Genomic DNA, 22,584 nt, shown 5'->3' with positions numbered 1-22,584 from the left:
GGACCCAAATTCTAATGGGTCTTTCCATGGGCCCAAATCCCTGTGGATTTGTGTTCCCACAGTCCCAAAGCCCTGTGGATCCCTGAATCTGCATCCCCATGGACCCAAGTCCCTGTGTATCTGGGGTGTGAGTCCCCACGGACCCAAATCCCAATGGATTCATGTGTCTTTCCATGGACCCAAAGCCCTATGGATTTGTGTGTGTCCCCATGGACCCATGTCCCTATGGATCCATGTGTGTGTTCCCATGGACCCAAATCCCTACGGATCATGAATTTGTGTCCCCATGGACCCAAATCCCTATGGACCCATTTGTGTGCCCATGGCACGGCCCTGTGATCCTGCACAGCTGTGTGTCCCCAGAGCCCTCTGTCCCCATGGCCTCATGCCCCCATGGCTGTGTCCCCACATCCTTGTACCCATTGTCCCTGTGTCCCTCTGCCTTGTGTCCTTCCTGGGTGGCCCTGCCTGCCACAACACACCCCCAGGTGTCCGCACTGCTGCTGGGACAAGGGTGACACACTGGATCTGGGACTACCAAGCCACCTCCCCCACCCTGGGGACCTCGAGGTGGCAGCAGAGCAGGGAGGGGATACCAAGTCACAGCAGCAGGGTATAAATATTGGCTAAATAGATTTATTTTCATACAAAGAATACACAGGTCCCCCCTGCCGGGACACCCCGACCCCAGAGGACACCCCAAGATGTCCCCAGCCACTGTCAGGCTGGCCACCACCTCAGTTGGCTTTACTGGCAGGATCTGTCCCCATTCCCAGAGTCTGGTGACAACTCTGGGTCACCTTGGGGACATCCCTGTCCCCTCTGGGGCCACCTTGCTGCCTGTATTTACCAGGTGCCTACTCAGGGCACCCTGTCACAGGCCACTCTGCCTTGTGGGACAGCCCCACACTTGGTCCCCTGCTCCCTTGGTCCCATGCTGGGACACCTCTGGACATTTTGGGGTCCCCCTTGTGCCCTAATACTGTGGCTGGTACAGACACTCCCTCCCCCCATGCCATATGTACACGCTGGATAAAAGAAGAAAATACAGGTATTTATAGCAGGGGAGCAAAATACCCCCCTAACCCCCCCAAGAAGTGTCCCCTGTGTCCCCATCCTGGTGCCTCACCACCAACCAGTCCTGACACCTGTGCCCAGGATGGAGGTGGCCGGTCCTGCCCCATCCTGGGCCAGCTGGGCCCCTGTGCCTCAGTTTCCCCATCAGTCATGGGGCTGCCATGGGATGGTGGGACATTGAGAACGTTGGGTGAGGAAGAGCCACTGTGGCCACCTTGTGGGGACAAGGACGTGGCCATGAGCCCCAGGGAACATGGGATGAAGCTGGAGGCACCTGGGATTGAAGCCAGAGCGTCCCACCTCCCGCCTCACCCCCGTCACAGGCACAGCTATCCAAGGCCCCCCTTCATCCCCGAATTTGTCACGCTGCTGTCACCCAGCCCTGGGCGTGGTGGGAGGTCCGGATGTGGCCACCCCACCTCCCTTTGTGGCAGGAGAGGAGGTGGCTGGGGGAGCTCCTCAGCTCTGAGTCCCTCCAGCTCAGCTGCGTTTGGTGACCATCTGCCGGTCCCTCTTCTTCTTCTCCATCAACCTGGTGGGGAGCAGGGTGGTGGCCTTAGGGACCCTCCCCAAGAAAGGCATCCCAAAGCCACAAGGAGGGGACAACTCACTTGCGGTTGCGGACTTCAGTGAGCTCCATGAGCCGCTCCTGGGCCGCCCGGAGCTCGTCCAGGCGCTGCTGGTAGCGGGAATCGCAGCCGTTGGTGCGCTCATAGCTGGAGACCTGGCTGGAGAGCTCGCTGGCACGGTCCCGCAGCTGCTGGATGGACGAGTAGAGGTTCTCCTCATCTTCCTCCTGCTCCAAAACAAGCGTGTGAGGCTGGTGTGGTGGGCAGGACATCCCAAAGAGTTGGTTCTCCCTGTTTCAGGTTTCCCAAGCTGCCTGGGCCACCTGCCTTGGCGTTGATGATTTCAATGTGGATGAGGAGGGAGGCGAGCTCCAGGTCCTCGGTGTAGCTGTTCTTCAACGGCACCGACCGATAGCCTGGACACAACATCACAACACGAGCTCAGCACCACAGCAGGGTCCAAGCCCCTCACCATGGCCAGGACCCCAGGGAGATAAAGACGATGATTGCAGGGGTTTGCACTAGAAGAACTTTAGAGGTCCCTTTCAACCCAAACCCTTCTATGACTCCATGACTTAATGATGGAGGTCATGATGATAATGATGACAATGCAGGAGAGTTGGGCTCAATGACTTTTAGAGGTCCCTTCCAACCCAAACCCTTCTATGATTCCATGACCCAGTGATAGAAATCGCGATGATGACAGTTGCAGAAGGGCTGCACTATAAAATCATTAAAGGTCCCTTCCAACCCAAACCCTTCTATGATTCCATGATCTATGACGGAGATGATGCAGATGATGATTGAAGGGGATTTGGACTGGATGACCTTTAAAAGCCCCTTCCAACACAAACCCTTCTATGATTCCATGACTCAGTGATGGAGATCACGATGATGACAATTGCAAGAGGACTGTACTAGATCTTTAAAGGTGCCTTCCAAACCAAACTCTTTTATGACTCCATGACCTAATCATGGAGATCATGATGATAGTGATAGAGATAATAATGACAATTGCAGGGGGGTTGGACGAGATGACCTTTAAAGACCTCTTCCAACCCAAACCCTTCTGTGATTCCATGCCGATGATGGAGATGATAACAATGATGATGATGATGATAATGGAAAGACCATACCTGTTTTGAGGCCCTTGACAGGGAAAGTGGCTTGTGCCAAGAAGTTGGGGTCACTGAACATGTCCTCCTCATACACCACGAAGCGGAGGAAGGCAAACTCGGGGTTGTTGATATCAAAGACGAACTGCTTGAAGAGCCAGACGGGGTTGAAGCCATTGTCAGCTGTGGGAGAGAGCACAAAACCCGGCCCCATTACCCCCATGTCCTCTCAAGAGGATGACAAAGGGCAGAGTCAGTGTTGTCCCTAAGGGTGGGGACATCACCTGTGTGGTCTCTCACCTACAACATCTGTCTTGTTCTTGCTGTTGTCATACTCAGAGCCGCAAACCTCCACCTCCACGAAGGGGCACACGATGCTCCTCCCGTTCTTGGGCAGGTGCCGGGCACCGAGGATCTGTGGGAGAAAGGGGAGGAAGAAGAGGATGAGGTCTGGCCACACTGGATGAAGAAGAACTCCCAAGAGTAACAAGCTCCATGGAGCAAATACATAGCTGGAACAAGTAAAAACCACCCCTGGTTGACCCAAAAATAAGGAAGGAGTTCCCATATTGATGGCGACCACCTCAAGGTGGTCTTGCTGTCCTTGCACACTTGCCTGCAACTGGACTGTGATGGGCTCCACAATCTTCAGGCTGTTCTTGTCGAAGGGGTCGAAGGTCTCGTCCCTCATGATGTCCGGCTGCAGGACGTAGCCGCTGCGGCCACCGAGCATGAAGAGCGCCTGGTTCAGCTGCATTGGTTTGTCTGTGGCCGTGGGGACAGAGCAGATATGAATGTGGGGCTCAGGGACCTCCCCAGGGTCCTTGGTTAGAAGGTCCTAACCTGCAAACCCAACTAAGAGCCCCCAGCTGTGGTTGGAGGAGGGATGAAGATGAGTTTTGCATGAATCACCCAAGGATTGCATGGAGATATCCCCATCAGGATGAGGAAAAAGACTTGAGAGCATCCAAACCCCCCTTGTCCCCACCAGGATAAGGACAAAGGTTGGAGACATCTTTTAAACCACCCCCTGCATCCCCATCAGGATGAGACACAGGATGGAGAGCATCCAAACCACCTCCTGTGTCTCCATCAGGATGAGGACAAAGCTTGGAAAGATCATCCAAACCACCTCCTGTGTTCCCATCAGGATGAGGAAAAGGCTGAAGAGCATCCAAACCACTCATGCCCCCATGAGGATGGAGACAAAGGTTGGAGAGATCACCCAAACCACCTCCAACATGACGACCCAGGGCAGAATCATTGGGAATGGGAATTTTGAGACAACCTTTGGGGATGAGCCCAACAACAACCCCAGGAGCATGATTTACCGGGAGTCTGGAAGTTGAGGGCCACGAGCTGGCTCCCACAGATCCACATGGGCAGTGGGTCATAGTTGGAGGAGTCCAGGCGCTGTCCCTTGGGGTAGATGCGGCTCAGCTGGCGGCGGTTGTACTGCAGGAACTTCTTGCCCTTGCTGCGGTTGGCGTATTTCTCCGCCTTGGTCTCGGGGAAGGAGGACATGTCCCGGTAACACGCCTTGTCCGTGCCAATCTCTGCAAGCACCAAGTGGCCATCAGGGAAGGAATGAGGCCTGGATAGCTCTTCCCACCTGCCTCTTTCCACGCTTCATGCCTTTATCCCACCTCTCCAGGACTTACTGTCCTCATCGAATGGCACCGGCCGGCAATACACAACCAGCTCGGAGAGCTCCAGGGCAATCTTCTTCCTCCGCTCCATGATCTTCCCCTCTTGCATCTGCACCAGGAAAAACAGGAGCTGCAAGTCTTCCCCCAGACTCTTCCTTTGGAGATATTAGGAACAATCTCCCAAGAGAAAGGGACCATCCAGCCCCGTCCTCTGCATCCCCTCACCCTGGCGTCGGCGTTCTGCGTGGCCTCCCGGATCTTGGCCACCCACTCGCTGAGTTCCTCCTGCGTGTCTGCGGCCACGTCCAGCGACTGGGCTGCGTGGGACATCTGCTGGGAATGGATGGTGAAGACAAATGGTTTGGAGCTCCTCCCGTCTTTGGAGATAACTATAAGGACATCAGAGGGGGGCTTTACTCGAAGACATTCCCAACGGATGGCTCTGTGGAGCAAACGAAACCTCAGCGGTCCCGCTCCCGGGCCCCCACCAGCCCCTCCTGGCACCCCACCATTTTTTTCAATGTGTGGCTTCAGCTTTCCATGCTGAAACACGTCCTTGGAATCAAGGGAAAATGTCCCCTGAATCATCTGGACATCCCAATTCCTCCAAATTCCCCCCAAATCCATAAGTAGGGACACTCACCGACGTGGCAGGATGGGACATCGATGAAGCCCTTCAGAAAGTTCCCCAGGGGACTGTTTTCTGATGACTACAAGAGAGGAAGGAAGAGGTAAAATGGGGGAGGCCTGTGGGTTACAGGCAGCCACCACCCAGCCCTCTGAGCTGGACAAATCTGAGGAAAAGAAGGGAAAAAACATCCAGGAGCATCACCCCAAGAGCTTGGTTGGAGTAGGACCAGGAGCATCCCCCAGATTCTGGATAAAGGTCTGGGCTGGTACAGGGCTGGGAGCATCCCCCAGATTCAGGATAAAGGTCTGGGTTGGAACAGGACCAAGAGCATCCCCCAACTCTATGGGACCAGGAGCATCCCCCAGATTCAGGATAAAGGTCTGGGCTGGTACAGGGCCAAGAGCATCCCCCAACTCTATGGGACCAGGAGCATCCCCCAGATTCTGGATAAGGGTCTGGGCTGGCGAAAGGCTGGGAGCATCCTCCAGTTTCCAGGAAAGGATCCAAGCTGGAGTGTGGCCAAGATTATCACCCAGCCTCCAGAGACAGATCAGGGCTGGAACAGGACTGGGAGCATCCTCCAGCTTATAATAAACTGTCTGCGTGGGACTGGGGCCAAGAACATCCCTCAGCCTCCAGATAAGAATCTGGGCTGGAGCAGGAGCACGAGCATCCTCCAGTCTCAGGGTAAGGGTCTGGGCTGGAGAGGACCAGGAGCATTCCTCAGCCACTGGATAAAGATCTGGGCTTGTACAAGATTTGGAGTATCCTGCAGCTTCCAGAAAATGGTCCAAGCTGGAGTGGGGCTGGGAGCATCCCACAGCCTCTGGATAAAGATATGGGCTGTAAAAGGACCAGGAGCATTTCCCAAGTCCCAGAAATAGGTCCAAGTTGAAGTAGGGCCAGGAACATTCCCCAGACTCTGGATAAGGGTCTAGGCTGGAGCAGAACCATGAGCATCCCCCAGCCTGTGGATAAGGATCCAAGCTGGATCAGTATTGTGAGCATCTCCCAGACTCATGATAAGGGTCTGGATTTGGTCAAGGGACCCTCCCGTGTCCTCACTCCCAGGATCCCAGAGAGGTGTCACTCACAGCCTCATCCTGCTCCTGCGCCTGGGTGCCGACGATCTCCTCCACGTAGTTGGCCGGGAACCAGAGCTGCTTCTTGCCCCCGTAGTCCCCTCGCCACCTGCAAGGGGTGAGAGGATCAAGGAGAGCGGACAGATTTTGGGGAGGGGGGGACAGGGGTCTCCCTGCTGCATGCAGTGCCAGGGGGTGGTCGGAGAAAGGGTGGGGGGACAAAGAAGGAGGCTGAGTTAAAACCCGCTGTGGGAATACCCGGGGTGTCCCCTCCATCTCCCGCCCACGGTGACACCCAAGTGACAGCTCTCACCAGCCACCGTCCTGCTTGTCCACGTTGTGGATGATAGCCTGCTTGCAGAATGACAGCTCGTCCTCCCGTTGTGCTTTGTAGTCATACAGAGCCTTCACCGTACACTGGGGACACCGGGAGGAGGGACGCGTGTGTCACCACCCAGCGCCTGGTGACACACCCAGCCCAGCCCCTTGAGCCCCCACAGCGGAGTGTGGGGGATCCTGACCCCAAATCATGGCATCACAGAATGTTATGGGGTTGGAATGGACCTTAAAGGTCATCACATTCCAACCCATTCCACCATGGGCAGACTTTCCACTAGATGCTCCAAGCTCTGCCCAGCCTGGCCTTGGGCACTTCCAGGGATGGGGCATCCACAATTTCTCTATTCCAGTGTCTCACCACCCTCACAGTGAAACATTTCTTCCTAACATCTAACCTGAATTTCCTCCATTTTGTATCCATTACTCCTTGACCTATCTGCAGTTCCTGACAAAAAGTCCCTCTCCAGCTTCCACTGGGATGGGTTAGAGGGGACAGGAGGGCTGGAGATGCCTGTGGTCCTGCAAGATCACCACATTCAGAGCAGATCAGGGTCCTTTTTTGGGATCCCCAATGGTTTCTCCTGGTGCACTGGAGGGTTAATCCTCTGATATTACCACAATCTCTGGAAAAACCCCCTCTGGGTAAGGTTTTCCTCTGTGTGATCTTACCTTGCTGCAAAGGGACCATTAAGGCAGCAGCAGTGCTGGACCATGGGATTGTAGGATCACAGGAAAGGAGCCTTAGGGCTCCAGTCTAGCCTCTTCCAGGGTTAGCTCCAAAATATGTCCAGTCACAAAAACCCCCAAGGGGGGAGACTGAGTCAACTCCAAGAACAAGCAAGTCCCAAAAACCTCTGAGGATGGAGACTGTACCACCTGGGAGCTGACCCTAGACCTGCTTTTTAAGGGTTTCCCAGTGCAAAGGGATTTCCTTGCTATTGGGGCAAACTTCTGCCAGGTCCCTGCTCCAGGCTGGAGTCATTCCAGCCCTGTCCCCCACCACAATGTGACAATGCTGTCACTGGAGCTCAGACTGTCCACAGGTGATGGTGATTTGGCTGGGTCCACTCCAGCATCACCTGAGGGTCAAAGAAACGGAGCACAACTCAACCATTTCTCTGGTCAGCCATGCTGGGAGGTGTGGATCTGAGGAAGAACCACCCAGAAACCCCACCACTTGAATTGACATATCCCACCATTGACCACCTCCCCAGGACACCAGCTTGGCCCCTTACCCTGGCCATTGGCATCTTGTTGGCCTCTACGTAGAAATGAGGGGTCCGCACCTCATACAGGGCTCCATAGTCCAGTTCCTGCGAGGAGAAATACCTGAGGGGGTCACCTGGCTGTGGGCAGGGGCCATGAGAGGATGAGAGGAGGCTGAGTGGCATCTAATATCCCCTTGCAACTTGCTGGAAAAGGGAATTATGGTGGTGTTTTAATGCTGGGTTATGACAGTGGAATGAGCTTGGCCAGTTCTGGTTAGGCTCCAACCAAAATTCTGGAAGATGGTGGAGCCGAGGATGGGGCTTGGTTTCCTATGGCACAGAACCCCCACCATCCATAATTGCTGGGAGAACTCACAGTGGTGCCCATCTTCTCCAGGGTCTCCTCGTTGATGGGGTAGCGCAGCTTCATCTTGCGGTACAGCGGGTGCTTCTCGTAGTAGCTGATGAGGTCCACAAGGCTCTCGAACTCGGCCGAGCTGCCCAGCATGAAGAGCCGCCCTTCCTGCTGGATGCGGCAGTGCTTGATCTTCCCCTCCGCCCTGGGGCCAGGAGAGATGGGAATGGGATGGGTGAGGGGTGGCCAAATCCTGGCTCCATGATGGGGATGGGTGGGAGGTGATGCTTGGGGATGCCACCAAGGTGAACACCCTGAGGATGTCATAGAGAGGGTCTCCCCTTCATGACACATGTCCCACTGTGTCACCCACAGCAAACCCTGCCACCTAGCTCGAGGTCACAACAGATAGGTTATCATAAATCCTCAGCTTGGCCAAGCCCAAGTGGCCTCGTGGTGTCCCCACTCACCGGAAGGAGATGGCGTAGGAGTTGGGCTCACTGCGCTTCCGCACCAGGAACGCTCCATCCCGCGGGACACGCATCAGCATGTGCTCGGCCTGGAGACGCGTCAAGCTGGCGTGGTACCACCTGCCCAGGGAGAACATGGACACTGGGGACTGCCATTGGCCTCACCACACCCTGCTGGGGCTGGAGGAGGCTGGTGGACCCATGGGATCGAGGGGATGGGGATTGGAAGGATCCTCACTCTTTGCTCTCGTGGGCGTTGGGTTGGGGGACAGGGTCGGTGAGGCGCATCTCAAACTCGTTGCAGCGCAGCGGCACCTCCCGGTAGTGGCAGATGAGGCTGTAGAGGCTGTCGAAGACCAGGTTGTCCGTCAGGTAGAACTTGGTGGCCCCAGCCTCCTGCCTCGAGTGGATCCGGCAGTGCTGCACCCGGCTGGACCTCCTGCCATGGGGGTGGGAGAAAGCCAAGTCAATCTGGGTCCACATCTCCACCATCCCACACTTTGGGGTCTGCACAAAAAGGTGACATTTCTCCCAAAAAAGCCATTCCAGACACCAAACCAGACACTGACTGGAAGGTCACCCAGGGAAGGGTAGGATCCTGCCTCCCTGCTGGAGCTCCTACCAGAAGGAGAGGGTGTAGTCGCCCACAAAGGTCTCGCTCTCGCGCACCAGGAAGGTGCCGTCCTTGCCGCCCGTCTCAGTGCAGTACTCGTGCAGCAGCTTCTCTGCAATCTGTCGCCCGTCACGGCCACCCCCGAGCTTGCCGTGGAACCACTTCTCCGTGAAGTGCAGCTCGTTGTTGTTGAACTCCTGCAAGTTCATCCCAAAGTGGGTGTTGTCACCCCGTCACCCTCCCCACGGAGCTGTCGCCTTGCCCTGTGGGCGCGTCCTGCCCCTCACGCACCTCCTTCTGCTCCACCTCCTCTTCATCCTCGTTGAACTGGTAACGGGATGTCTCTTCTGAGTAGTAAATCTTGTTGCTTGTCAGGACAAAATAATGAGGGCTCCAGGTCTGGGAAGGAGGAAGAGCATTGGTGGGGTGAGGAAGAGGATGACATGGACAGATGGAGCTTTGGGATGGGGTTTTTAATCCCTTTCTTCCCCCTCACAGCATCACAGTGGTCTAGGAGAGCCCATCCCAAACCCCACTGTCTGACAGGTCCCACTTAGCCCCTCAGGGCCTCACTTACATGGTCGATGGGGTCTTCAAGGTAGAGAATTCCATTCTTGATGGAGTTGCTGATGTCGTTCTCTGAGTAACTGGCGGTGGAGACCTCCTCGTACAGGTTCCCTTCGACCAGTTTCTTGTGCTGAGAGACACCCAGGGAGGGGAGCTCAGTGGTGGCCATGGGTCACACTGACCTCCCAAGCCTCAGGAACAACCTCCCACAGGTGCCTTCCCACCATCCCTTGTTCCTCTTGACCATCTCTTGGCGTAGAACCCGACACAATCTGTGCCCCTCCTGCAAAGAGAGGTTTTGCCTGCTGCACACCTTGATTAGGATTTTCTTCTTGAGCTGGGTGGGCGAGGGCAACTCATCGGCGTTGATGTCCACTGGCTTGGTGAGGAGCATGTCCCCAAAAACCTTCTTGAAGTGGCAGGCCATGTTCCTCTGCTGGACAATGCTGCAGTGGTCTTCGATGGAGAGGATGATGGGGAACCTGGAGCAAGCAGGTGGGAATGGTGGCCTCAGATGAAGGTGAGGGAGATTTTCCCAGAATTCAGAGATCATTGGGGGAGCTGGGGCTTACTCAGAGGTGACAAAGGCGTGCTCCTTGATGGTGTGCAGCACATCCAGGAATTTGATCTTGGAGGTGAGCGTGTGGCCGTGGTAGATGATGGGGAGATCATCCGGGCCATCCCAGCAATCCACTGAGAAGGAAAACCCCTTGGTTAATTCATGTTTGCCACCAACTACGTGCTGGGAACCACTTTTTTGAGCACCCAAATGACAGGGAAAGATCCTCTGCCCTGGTGGCATGGGATGGGGGCAGGGAATGGTCTGTTTGATGGGACATGAGGGGTTCCAGCATCCCTGTGAAGGGCTGGAGGGACTCACACTCGATACAGCGGCAGCCCATCCGCAGGCACCGGGCATACGCCTCCAGGGAGGACTCACTGGAGAACTGGTCTCCTGTCAGGTACCTGCAGAGGAGAGAAAAGGATGATGGGATGCTCATGGATGTCCCTGAAGAACGCGCATGTGGGGAAAATTCCTTACGTGTTGTGGGATGAGGAGATCCAGTACTGGGACAAGGGGTGGTTCATCTCCTCAGGCACCACACGCTCGTACTTAGCATCCATCACCATGTTTTCCTTGGAGAAGAGGTATGTGAGGAACTGGTGGGGGGAGAAACAGAGAGGTCAGAGCCTGATGGTGCTGGGGAGATCCCTGTGGGGACACTGTGTGGGGCCACCCACCTCATCCAGCTGGAAGGAGGGCTCCGACGCGTCGTTGGAGCTCTCCTTGAGGTAGGAGCACATGTAGTCCCGCACCACGCCCACGTCACTGGCCCAGGATTCCTGGGATACAAACATGGCTGTTGTTAGGGGGGGAACTGGGCTGGAGCATCCCATGTGGGCTCCTCAGGCTGCAGAGTTCTCAGGGAAGCCCCACCTTCTGGTCATGCAGGAGGAACTTCTGGAAGTCGTAGAGGGACACTTGGCACAGCTCAGGGCGGTCCACATTCCTGGGACAAGGAGCAGACACCAGTGAGGAGCAGGAGAAGGAATTGGGGTAGATCCCACGGCAGAGTTGAGGCCATCAGTGCCCATCTGCATCTCAGCCTCCCCATGACCCCCATTCCCACCAGTCCCCCATTGCAGACAATGCTGGAATGTGCAGCATTGTCCATGGATACTGGGAGAAGGGCAGGGTGAAATGTCCCTACATCCCTGGCAGCTGCCCCATCTCCCATCCCTTCCCACCCCTTCTCCCATTTCTGCTTCTATCCTTGATTCCATCCCAGCTCCCATCATTGCTCCCATCCCTTCTGCACCCATATTTCCATCCCTTCTCCCACCCCTGCTCCCATCCCCTCTCCTATCCCTTCTCCCATTCCCATTCTCTGCTCTGCCCCACAGCGTGGCTGTATTTCCCACTTTACAGATCCAACTCTTGGATTATTGACTGGGATGGGAGCTGGGAACTCACCGCAAGGGGAAGGAGAGCTCCAGCTGCTCAATGACCTGGAAGGTAGACAAGGGGTCCAGGCTTAGCTGGAGGGGGACACATCCCACCAGGATTGGGGATATCTGGGAGGCCAAAACATGGATCTTACCGACTTCTGGGCATCAAACATCAGGTTTTTGTAGAACTGGATGAAGTGGGAGAAAGTCATCTCATTCCTGGCTTCCACTTCCTGTGGGAGACAGGGCTGGATAAGAGTGGGGCCACTCCATTGGAACCAGGGACCACCAAGGTGGCCCCAGCCCATGTGGGGCAGGTTGAAGAGCATTTCCCTCATAGCTGGGATGTCCAGAGGGTCCTTACCACGAGTTTATCCCGCAGGAATCTCATGTTGGGAACACGATAGTTGACCTGGGGCAGCATGGCCTTCAGGTCCTTCACTGTGATGCTGCCAGAGGGAAAATCAGAGTCAGGGTACTTCCAGATCCCTGGATGAGTCTCAGCTCCCAACACCAAATGTCCCACCCCAAATCTTGGGGCCTGGCATAGGGATCCTACCCTCCTGGCCTGCGGATCCCTGCAGTGGCACAGGACCCAGGGAAACTGTGGATGTCTCATTCTGGAAGGTGTCCAAGGCCAGGTTGGATGGGGCTTGGAGCAACCTGGTCTAGTGGAAGGTGGAACAGGATGATTTTTAATGTCCTTTCCAACTCAAACCATTCCACGATTCCATGTTTCTGAGATTAATTACGGGATGGCCGGCATGAGTGTGAGCAGAGGGATGAGGAAGTGCATCCAAGAACCAACTGGGCACTCTTAAGAAATCATCCTACTTGGAGGTGATGCCCATTCCCATTCCCATAAAAATTTAAGTCCAAATTCCCTTGGTTTGGGAAGATAATTATGGGCTGCATTAATGGCCTGGCCCCTCTGGCACTGGTGAAAATGTGGCACTGGGGATGGATCCCAATGGCCCTCACAGTCACAAGGATGTGACCTGTACCCAATCTCTGATTTTTGGTGCCTTCAAGCATCCCAAAAACCCTGGTGCTCCCTTGTCCCACAAACCTCACCCCCAGCCTGGCTCAACCTCCAGATTTGGGATGCAACAGGGGGAACATGGTTCTGTCCAGCTGAACCCACTGTGCTGGTGGCTCACCTGCCTTCCCTGGCCCGGTCCATCCCATCAAACTGCTTCCGTAGCCACCTGGGAAGGAAAGGATGGACAGACAGTGCTCAATCCCAAAGAGGCCCAAGCCCAGGGCACGTTTTCTTCCCAAAACAGGGACCAGGAAATGGGATCTGCTGGTCCTTCCTCACCTCTCGATCTGCAGTGGGGTTTGGGCTCTCTGGGTGTCAGCCACCAGCCAGTTGAGCCCCGTTATCCATAGGTTGATGTCCTCCTCGCAGAAAGCTGTTGGAGGAAGAGGAGGGCGATGAGGTTGGGATGGGGATGATGGGATGTTGGGAAAGGGGTGGGACCCCAAGGACGGACACAGGAAATGGGGAAGGATCCAACTCACCGGCCACACTGAGGGTCCGCAGCCTGAAGTCCATCCCGTAGAGGATGATGAAGCACATGGTGTAGTCCAGCTTGCGAGCATCCTCGGGGTAGCGCTCGAAGTCCCGGGAATTCTTCCCCAGGCGGATCTCCTTGATCTCCCGAATGTCGACTGTGGGGAGAGAGGAACACGAAACTGTCCCCTGCCACCACAGCCTCATGTGAGCGGTTCAGGGAAGTGGGAATTCCAGGGGAACGTGAGTCTTCTGGAGAACCTCGTTGTCAGGATGGGATACCCTCAGGAGTGTGTGATGAAATTATGGAATTGTGGGTGCTGTGGCCATGTGGCTTTGAGGGTGACATGTCCCCAGTGTCCTCCAGTGATGTGGTTATGGCATGTCCATTCAGGGAACCATGATCCCTGTGGCACTTCCCATTGGAGTGGGATGGCATCAGGGTGTCATGGCCTTATGTCCTCCAGGGATCTGTGTCCCAGGATGTCCCCAAGATGGGGTGTCCCAGGATGTCCCCAGGATGGGGTGTCCCTGCAGTGCTGCTGCAGCTGAGTGCCCCACCATGGACGCCATGGCCATGTGTCCTCCAGGGAATCGTGTCCCCGGGATGGGGTGTCTCCATGGCACTGCCCGTTGGAGTGGGATGGCATCAGGGTGTCATGGCCTTGCATCCTCCAGGGATCTGTGTCCCAGGATGTCCCCAAGATGGGGTCCCTGTAGCTGTGTGAGAGGACCAGGATGACATAGCCACGTGTCCTCCAGGGATCTGTGTCCCAGGATGTCCCCAGGATGAGGTCCCTGCAATGTTCCTGCAGCTGAGTGACAACACCACGGATGCCATGGAAGTCTCATCCAGGGATCTGTGTCCCAAGGACAGGGTGTCCCTGCAGCCCTGCCTCCATGTGCCTGGTGGCCTCATCCCTGTGTGTCCTCCAGAAACTCGTGTCCCCAGGACGTGGCATCCCGACAGCACTGCCCACTCTTTTCCCAGCTTTGTGGCTGCCACACGTCCTCCAGGCTCATCCCACCCCATCCCAACCAGCAAATCTCCAGCCACCTTGTCCTCCCCAAGCCAGACCCTGCGCTGGGATAGGCTGAGCTCATGTTTTCCTTGGAGAACTCTTCCCAAAAGTGGCAATTTGGAGCCCCGGCAGCTGGGACCGCAGGGCGTTGCTTTCCTGCTGCTCTGCTCCCTCATTATCCCGCTAAATAAAGCTCCAACAGCGGCGGCAGGGCCGGGTTTCCGGACCACGCTCTTCCTCACTGCTACTCCACCAAGGGATATTTCCAATTTTCCCAGTGGACACATCCCACTGGGAGCAAGAATAATAACATAATATTAGCAACAGCACACAAAATTGTTCTTGATCCCACAACCGTCACCCCCCGGGCAGATTTGTCCTCTGGGAACGAGCCACTGACACCGGAAAGGGCTTTGTGTGACCCAGGGCGGCCGGACCACCTCGCCAGGGGTATTGTCCTGCCGAGGAAATGGGTCATTTCCCGGAGAATTTCCAGCCTGGCTGCGTTTCCGATGTGGTGGTGGGGAAGGCTGCAGACGTGCCTTGGTGGAAACCCTCGGCCGAATCCGAAGCGGGGGGATCCAAAGGGGAGAGAAAAGCTGAATGCGGGGATGAATAAGGGATGGGGGGAGGAATTGGGCTGATTAAGCAAGAAAAGAGGGGAAGAATGGTTTTTCTTGGCGGAAAAGCTCCGGAAAACAGTGGAGGCTTTATCCAGCCTTCTTTTGGTGGATGAGCGCAAGCCAAATTTCACGGATCAGGGTGGGATTTTAGCACAAGTGACACAGAAGAGCTCTGCTCCCCAGCACGAGCTGTGTTTTGGGACAGGATCTCAAGGAAAGAAACTCAGTTGTCACTGCATGGCTCCCGTGGCTCGGAGCAAAGTCTCTTCCATAAGAACAGGCAGATTTTGGGGATAAAAATGGGTTTATAGGTTAAAAAGCAGCCACTCGAGCCCAAACCTGCCCATCCACGGGGTACCAGGGAGTGGTGAGAAGCCAGTGGCTACCATGGCTTTGCTAACAAGTGGCAATGCTGCTACTCTTTGGATTTAACTCCTCCAGGATCTGGCCTTGCACCCGAACTCTGGGAGCTGTTCCTAATTCCAGGAATGGTTTGTGTTGAAAGGAACCTTAAAGATCATCTCATTTCAACCCCTGCCATGAGTAGGGATACCTTCCACTAGACCAGGCTGCTCCAAGCCCTGGCCTTGGACACTTCCAGGGTACCAGGAGCAGCCACAGCTTCCCTGAGCAATCTGTGCCAGGGTCTCACCACCCTCACAGGGAAGAATTCCTTCCCAATATCCCATCTATCCCTGTCCTCTGGCAGTGGGAAGCCATTCCCTGTGTCCTGGCACTCCATCCCTTGTCCCAAATCCCTCTTCAGCTTTACTGGAGCCCCTTTAGGCACTGGAATGGGCTGTGAGGTCTCCCTGGATCCGTCTTTTCTCCAGGCTGGACATTCCCAGCTTTCCAGAGCAGAGGGGCTCCATCCCTTGCAGCATCTCCATGGCTCCCTCTGGACTCACTCCAGCATCTCCATCCTGCTCTTGGACCCCAGAGCTGAAGGCAGCTCTGCAGGTCTCAGGGGCAGAGGGCAGAATTCCCATTTTCCTGCTGCCTATGCTGCGGGATGAACATGGGGAATTTCTGGGCTGCCAGCAGCAGTTTTTCACCCACTAACACCTCAAAATCCTTCTCCCCCAGGGCAAACAGCCCATTCCCATTGAAAACCAGGGGAAAAGGGAGCGGCAAGGGGCTGCACAATGCACCCGAGCAGCAGCTTCCTGGAAACCACATCTGCAGCGGATTTGCCTCGATCCTGTCAGAACTCTGTCTCCAAACTCCTCCCCGCATTGTCTCCATTGTCCTGGGCGATTAAAACACTCTGGAAGTCGGTTCCAGCTGCGAAAATCCCTTTTCTTTTCTAATGCAAAGCGAGCGGCGTGGTGCAAAAAAAAAAAAAGATTTGGAATGGTGGGGAGATGATGGAGAAGCAGGTCCTGCCCGGTGCGATTTTAGGGATGCTGAGAGGCTGGGAGATTTTTTCGGGCATTAAGAGGGGAGCAAAGGGGTTGGAGGGAAAGGTTGTGCTGGGAATTCCTGCTGGCCTGGGCACTGGGGCCATCCCTTCGTGCAGGATGTGGCAGCTCAGACCCTTCTGGACGGGGAAATTGGAAAACCGTGTCCTGCCGGGGATCCTGTGGTGTGGTTTAAAACCTGGAATAAAATATTTCCTCCTTGTCTAACAGTGATAAATCCCAACTGGATTTTCTCCTCCCAAAAAAAGTCGTAATTCCAATTGTTTGCCATTAACGAGGCTGGAGGTGTCATCAAACCACCTCTCCAAAACCCTCTTGGATTTTTCACGCTGCCTTCACCCCCCTTTCCTTTCATTTCTTGTAAAAATCCTTTTTTTTGGGGCTGTTTTCCACCTCGCACTGGGAAGTGGGGTCTGCTGAGGGCGACGAGCTGGAAGCCCTCCAGGATGAGGTTAATTTTGGAGGCCATGCTCCAGGCATTCCCAGGCATGGACACAATCCCAGGCGTGGGCACCCGGACACGCGTCCAGAGGCTGCTTAACAAAGCGTGTAATTATCCTGGGGGTCCAGGGCAGAGGCAGGATCCGTGTCCTGGCCCTGACAGCCCCTAACAGAGACATCAGCGCTTCCCACTAATCCCTCTGGCTTGAAGGGGGGGATTTAAAATGGTCTGGGCAGGCGTGAGGTCTGGGAGATCCCGATGCTTCCATAAAATCACAGAGAGCGGGAAGACAGGGATGGAGCAGGGGGTGAGGATGCTCCAGCTCAGCACCAGGATGGGGATTTCTCCCACTCCAGACTAGGAAAAGTGAATGGTGGGATGGGATGGCTGGACTGCACATTTCCAGAAGGATTTGAATCCTTTTTTCATCCTTCTGGATGACCTTGGAGGATGCCTGCTCATTCCCATGGGGGAGATTGGGCTGTTGTTTGGGAAAATACAGATCCTAAGGCTCCAGAGGGGAAACTGAGGCACAGCATTCTGAGCAACCTGAGATCCTGACCTGGCAGTGCAGAGAGCTTCCGGAAAAAACAAGGAGCTAGAAATGCATTATTTCCATGACAAGTTCCGCTCCATGAGGACCTAAAATACCTCTCCAAAACTGGGTGCCCTTCCCCCCATCACCTTCTGCTCCCACAGATCTGCTCCTGTATCCAGAAAGTCCAGACAAGCATGGATCCTGCTCATGCCCGTGCTCAGCTCTGAGTGCCACCCTCCTTTTCCTGGCTCAAATCTGGAATTCCACCTTGGGATCAGCACCTCCAAGCAGGAGCTGAAGCTTCCTGAGGATTTTGCTGGATCTTGCAGAGAATCGGGAGTAGGTGGTGATTTTTTAGGGGGGGTCATTGGTGATTTTGGAGGAGCCTCTCCAGGAAAAAGGTACCTCCCAAACCTCTGGGGTGGGTTTTGCCATCACCCAGGTGAGGTGATATTCCAAAACTGATTTCCTTCCCTGCACAGGGATGAGGTGATGGTGTAGCTCCATGGCACCCCAACCTTCCTTCAACTGGATTTTTTTGCTCAATTAAAGCTTTGAGGTAATGAGCACCAAGACATGGAGCCCCAACAATTCCCACTATTGGGAGAACATCCCAACAACCTCCTAACCATCACATGAAAGGGTGATTTTTATGGATTCTCCAGTGGGGTTTTGGGGTTAACAAAGCACCATGAGCAGGAACAGGGATGGCCATTCTTTTCCCTCCTTGCCAGGGAAGATATAAATCCCCGGGGATGAAACAGAAGCAGCTTGATCCCACAGAAGAACTTCCAAGGTGGGATGGAGGAGGTGAGGGGGGTGCTCAGCCCAGCAGCTCCTGCTTTTATGGGAATCACCCCATGGCCAGACACCCTGAGAAGGTAGGACATTCCATAGGGGTGAATATCCCACTGTGGTAGGACATTCCATAGGGGGGAACATCCCACCATGGTAGGACATCCCCCTGTGGCCAGGAATTCCACAATCAGTCACCCCACCATGGCAGAACACACCATCACATCCAGGCACCCCAAAAACTGTCACACCATCACTGTAGGACATTCCACCAAGACCAAGCACCCTGTAACCAGTTACTACACCATGGAAGGACATCCCAACACAGCCGGGATTCCCACAACCCGTTAGCCCACCACGGAAGGACATCCCAACACAGCCAGGAATCCCACAACCAGTTGCCCCACCACGGAAGGACATCCTACCACAGCCAGGAACCCCACTACCCGTTACCCCACCATGGAAGGACATCCCACCACAGCCAGGAACCCCACAACCTGTTACCCCACCATGGAAGGACACCCCAACACAGTCAGGTACCCCACAACCCGTTACCCCACCATGGAAGGACATCCCACCACAGCCAGGAATCCCATAACCAGTTACCCCACCACTGTAGGACACCCCAACACAGTCAGGCACCCCACAAACAGTGACCCCATCACAGCTGGAAAACCCAGCACGCCAGAACCATCCCCTCCAGGGCTGTAGGACACCCCAACAGACCCAGGCACCCCACAACCAATTACCCCACCACTGTAGGACATGCCACAAAACCCAGGCACCCCAACACATCCAGGCACCCCACAATCATCCCCCCATCCCAACACATCCAAGCACCCCACAACCACTCACCCCACTGTGGCAGGACACCCCAACACGCCCAGAACACCCCCAGCCAGTCACCCCAATACTGCTCAGCATCCCACCAGCACATCCCCAGCCCCCCAACACCGCTGCCACTGATACTCGCCTGTCCCCGCAATCCTCCCAGTTCCCCCCAATCCTCCCTGTCCTCCCAATCCTCCCTTGTCCTCCCAATCCTCCTTGTCCCCCCGATACTCACTGTCCCCCTCCACCTTCTCGGGCGTCCGGCTCCAGATGATCTGGCGCGTCTCCAGCTTCACCTGGAAGGTCCTTCTCTCCGGCCTCTGCGACTTCTTCTGGTAGAACAAGGTGAGGACGGTGCCCATCTCCAGGCAGCGCAGGATCCTGCCCATGTCCCCCGGCTCCATCCTGGTGTCCTCCAAGAAGCCATTGACGCTGTTGTGCCTGCCCATGGACATCTTCACTGCTCGGCCATCGCCCGGCGGAGCCGCACAGCCGGGATTGTCTCATGCAGGAGAGGACGGAACCAAAGGGCCGAAAGCTTCCCCTGGGGATTTTTCTGGGATCGCCCCGGGCGTGGGTTTTCCTCTACGGACGAGCGGAGCACGGGCAGGACGCGCAGCCTCCGGGATTGGCGAAAGCGGGGAGGAAAAGGCCGGGCTGGAGGTACCGTGACCTTCGTGTCACCAAGGCTGGATCCGGCCCTGGCGCTGGCATCCAGCGGCGCTGGGAAAAGACAACGCCGGCCTTGCTTGCGGATGAGTTTTTTTGGATGTGGGGAGGAGGAAAAAAAATCCAGCCCCACAAAAAAAAAAAAAAAAAAAAAAAAAAAAAAAAAAAAAAAAAAAAAGAAAAAGAAAAAAAAAAAGAAAAAAAAAGGCAAGTCACCCCAAAAGTGATGGTGGTGAGGTGGCAAAAATCCTCCTCCTTCCTCCCTCTCTCCCCGGCCTCCGGGCCGAGCGGGGCCGGGGTTTGGGAATGGGGTGTCGGGAGGTGCTGGGGAAGGTTTGGGGAGCAGCGGGATGGCGGTGGGAAGGGATGTGGGATGCGGGGTTGGGGTGGTCGGAGGTGGGTGGGGAGGTGGGACGGGGGGGAAGGGGAGGGGGTTCCCACAGCCCGCCCGCCCGCCGCCCCTTTTTTTTTTCCCTCTGCTGCTCCTTAATTTCGGGCTGATGAAATGGACGCCCGGAGGAAACTGCAATCACACATGGCCGGAAAGAGATCAGAAAGGAATTTAAAAAAAAAAAAAAAAAAAAAAAAAGATCTTGGAGAAAGGAAAATGCGAGCCGGGGGAGGAGGAGGAGGGGGGGTGTTTGTGTGGAAAAGATGGCTGAGGGTGACATCTAGAGGAATTCCAGATGGGAATCGCATTTGGGGGTGGGGGGATATCCCAGCACAGGGGGCACCCTGGGATGGGGCTGCATGGGTGGAAAAGTGGGGGTTTTTTTTGGGGGAAAAAGGGGGCTAAAGGAAAGCAGCTGCCGTGGGTTTAGTTCCTGGCTGTCCCTGAGCTCAGCTGGGAATGAAGCTCCAGGAGGGATCGGGATTGGAATCACTTCAGTCATGAGTTTTGTCCGGACTCAGCTCGATGGGAAGTGCAGGGTGGGGATGGAACATATGGAGAGAGGGGGGGTGGAAGGCAGCAGGGCACAGGGATTGGTGTCACAGCCCCTGTTTTGTCCCTTTGATGGATTCTGAGTAGGAAAAGAGCAGCTGGTGCTCTGGGAATTGTGCAGGGATTTGGGGGAGGCAGAGGGTGAGGGGGGAGCAGGGTCACGCAGGGTGGACAGGGGATTCTTTCCTGGCTCCATCCTTTGGGAATTTGGACCAGCAGGGGATTCTGTGGTGCTGGCTCTCTTGGGGAATATTTGGGATCCTAGTGATGGATGCTACAGGAGTGCCAGTGATGGACACTCAAGAACTTGGGGATCACAGTGATGGAGGTTCAGGAATCTAGAGATCCATGTCTCAGGCTTATCCCACAGTGTGGGCAGGAGGAAAAGAGAGAATTCTGCCCCTCTGCCCTGCTCAGGTGAGGTCCCACCTGCAGAGCTTCCTCCAGCCCTGGGGTCCAAGAGCAGAAGGATGTGGAGCTGCTGGAGCAGATCCATAGGAGGCCCTGGGGATACTCTGAGGGATGGAGCCCCTCTGCTCTGGAGCCAGGCTGGGAGAGCTGAGAATGTCCAGCCTGGAGAAGAAAAGGCTCCAGGGAGACCTCAGAGCCCCTTCCAGTGCCTGAAGGGGCTCCAGGAGAGCAGGAGAGGGACTTGGGACAAGAGGTGGAGTGACAGGACACATGGAATGGCTTCCCATTCTCAGACAGCAGGGATAGATGGGATATTGAGAAGGAATTATTCCCTTTGAGGGTGGTGAGGGGCTGGAATGGAATTCCCAGAGTAGCTGTGGCTGCCTTGGGATACCTGGAAGTGTCCAAGGCCAGGTTGGATGGGGCTTGGAGCAGCCTGGGATAGTGGAAGATATCCCTGCCTGTGGCAGGAGGTTGGACTGGATGCCCTTCAAAAATCCCTTCCAATCCAAATTGTTTTGTGATTCCATGACTCCACTGGGGCCGGATGGCCATGGAGCTGGTTTGCACTACCTGGAAATGGCTCAGTGAGGACTGAGATATTTAGGATTTTACCCCCATGAGGATTGGAATTGCAGAGAGAGAGAGAGAGAGAAAAAGAGAAAGATCTCCATCTTTTCACTGGCTCCCTGCAAATCTCCACTTCCCCAAAGAACCTGGGGACATACAGGGTGGAAAGGAGATTGTGAAGGGATTTTATTTTCCTTCCTTTATCCATGAATTAACTTCTGTTTCCCCCCCCCCCCCCTCCTCTGGAGCAGAATAAGCTTTTGTTCAGGGCAATAAGCTGCAGAGATAGTGGCTGCTTGTGTTTATGTTTTCCATTTCCAGGCAAATCCCATTTCAGATCCCCCCTGAACGCCGGGCTGGGAACTGAACATCCCGATCGGAGCGAGCTGCGGTGGATGGAGGATCAGAATAAAAGATTGTTTTTCCACATGGGGCTGAGCAGCCGGGGTTTGGCTTCTGATGTCCATCCAAAACACGTGGGTGGGGAAGGAATGCTCTGTTTTCAGTCAGCAATGGAATCACTGGTTTAATTTTAGCCTCTCCGGAGCAAAGCTTGCAGAAAGGAGTTCCCAGAGCAAAGAACCCTAAGGAGAAGAGGAGCTGGAGTCTCCATGTGGCCCCCAGGAATAGTGGTGTGCCCCCAAGCTGGTGCTGCTGAGCGCCCAAAATTCATGGTTCTTCTTAAAAACCTGGATGTGACTCATCTGTGCAGGTCAGGAGAAGCGTTGGGACATCGTGGAGCTGTTGGGAAGACAAGGAGAAGCCATGGATGTGCCAAGCTCCATCAAAAGGTGCCCCACCAATACACAGGGAGCTTCAGTGGGTGAAATGTGTAGGAAAAATTGGTCCCAGGAGGAATCAAGCAAGTTGAATTCCCTCTGTGACTTTTGGATGTGCATTGACCTCTGTTTTGCTAAGTGGTGCTGCCCACAGAACTCCAGAGATCCAGCTGAGAGAGGAACAAGGTAAAAAACAAAACAAAACAAAACAAAACAAAACAAAACAGAAAGGTCTCAAAAATTCACTTCCTTCTTTCTTGAACATCCTTCCCTCTCATCCAGGGCTTGCAAGGAGCATCTGATGTCACCTTCCCCTCAGCTTTTTCATCAAAAGCCATGGCTCAGATTGTCAGGAAGTTTGCTTCCCCTCTCTTTGGTGCTGTTGTGAAATTTCCTGAA

General features: G+C 55.0%; 1 protein-coding gene and 1 long non-coding RNA gene across 2 annotated transcripts; one reads left to right on the top strand and one right to left on the bottom strand.

Moving 5' to 3' along the window:
• Nucleotides 1–616: 616 nt before the first annotated feature.
• On the bottom strand, nucleotides 617–19,624 carry LOC134428459 (1-phosphatidylinositol 4,5-bisphosphate phosphodiesterase gamma-1-like). The gene is made up of 32 exons (XM_063175194.1): nucleotides 19,049–19,624; nucleotides 13,150–13,299; nucleotides 12,947–13,040; nucleotides 12,786–12,833; nucleotides 11,990–12,074; nucleotides 11,778–11,858; nucleotides 11,651–11,685; nucleotides 11,114–11,186; nucleotides 10,918–11,019; nucleotides 10,718–10,836; nucleotides 10,556–10,641; nucleotides 10,248–10,368; nucleotides 9,989–10,157; nucleotides 9,686–9,805; nucleotides 9,400–9,507; nucleotides 9,118–9,305; nucleotides 8,734–8,934; nucleotides 8,496–8,615; nucleotides 8,047–8,230; nucleotides 7,698–7,775; nucleotides 6,437–6,540; nucleotides 6,136–6,232; nucleotides 5,054–5,120; nucleotides 4,636–4,799; nucleotides 4,423–4,519; nucleotides 4,093–4,317; nucleotides 3,378–3,526; nucleotides 3,062–3,176; nucleotides 2,783–2,944; nucleotides 1,974–2,062; nucleotides 1,689–1,873; nucleotides 617–1,609 (listed from the first exon to the last, which is right to left on the bottom strand). The coding sequence occupies exons 1-32, from the start codon at nucleotides 19,266–19,268 to the stop codon at nucleotides 1,558–1,560; spliced, it is 3,888 nt and encodes a 1,295-aa protein (XP_063031264.1). The 5' UTR covers nucleotides 19,269–19,624; the 3' UTR covers nucleotides 617–1,557.
• Nucleotides 19,340–22,415, top strand: LOC134428462 (uncharacterized). The gene is made up of 2 exons (XR_010030395.1): nucleotides 19,340–19,476; nucleotides 21,728–22,415. It is a non-coding gene; the product is annotated as an uncharacterized LOC134428462 (long non-coding RNA).
• The last annotated feature ends 169 nt before the right edge of the window (nucleotides 22,416–22,584 follow it).

Source organism: Melospiza melodia, chromosome 1, assembly GCF_035770615.1.
Source record: "Melospiza melodia melodia isolate bMelMel2 chromosome 1, bMelMel2.pri, whole genome shotgun sequence".
Lineage (NCBI taxonomy): Eukaryota > Metazoa > Chordata > Aves > Passeriformes > Passerellidae > Melospiza > Melospiza melodia.
This window is presented reverse-complemented; position numbering and strand designations above follow the sequence as displayed.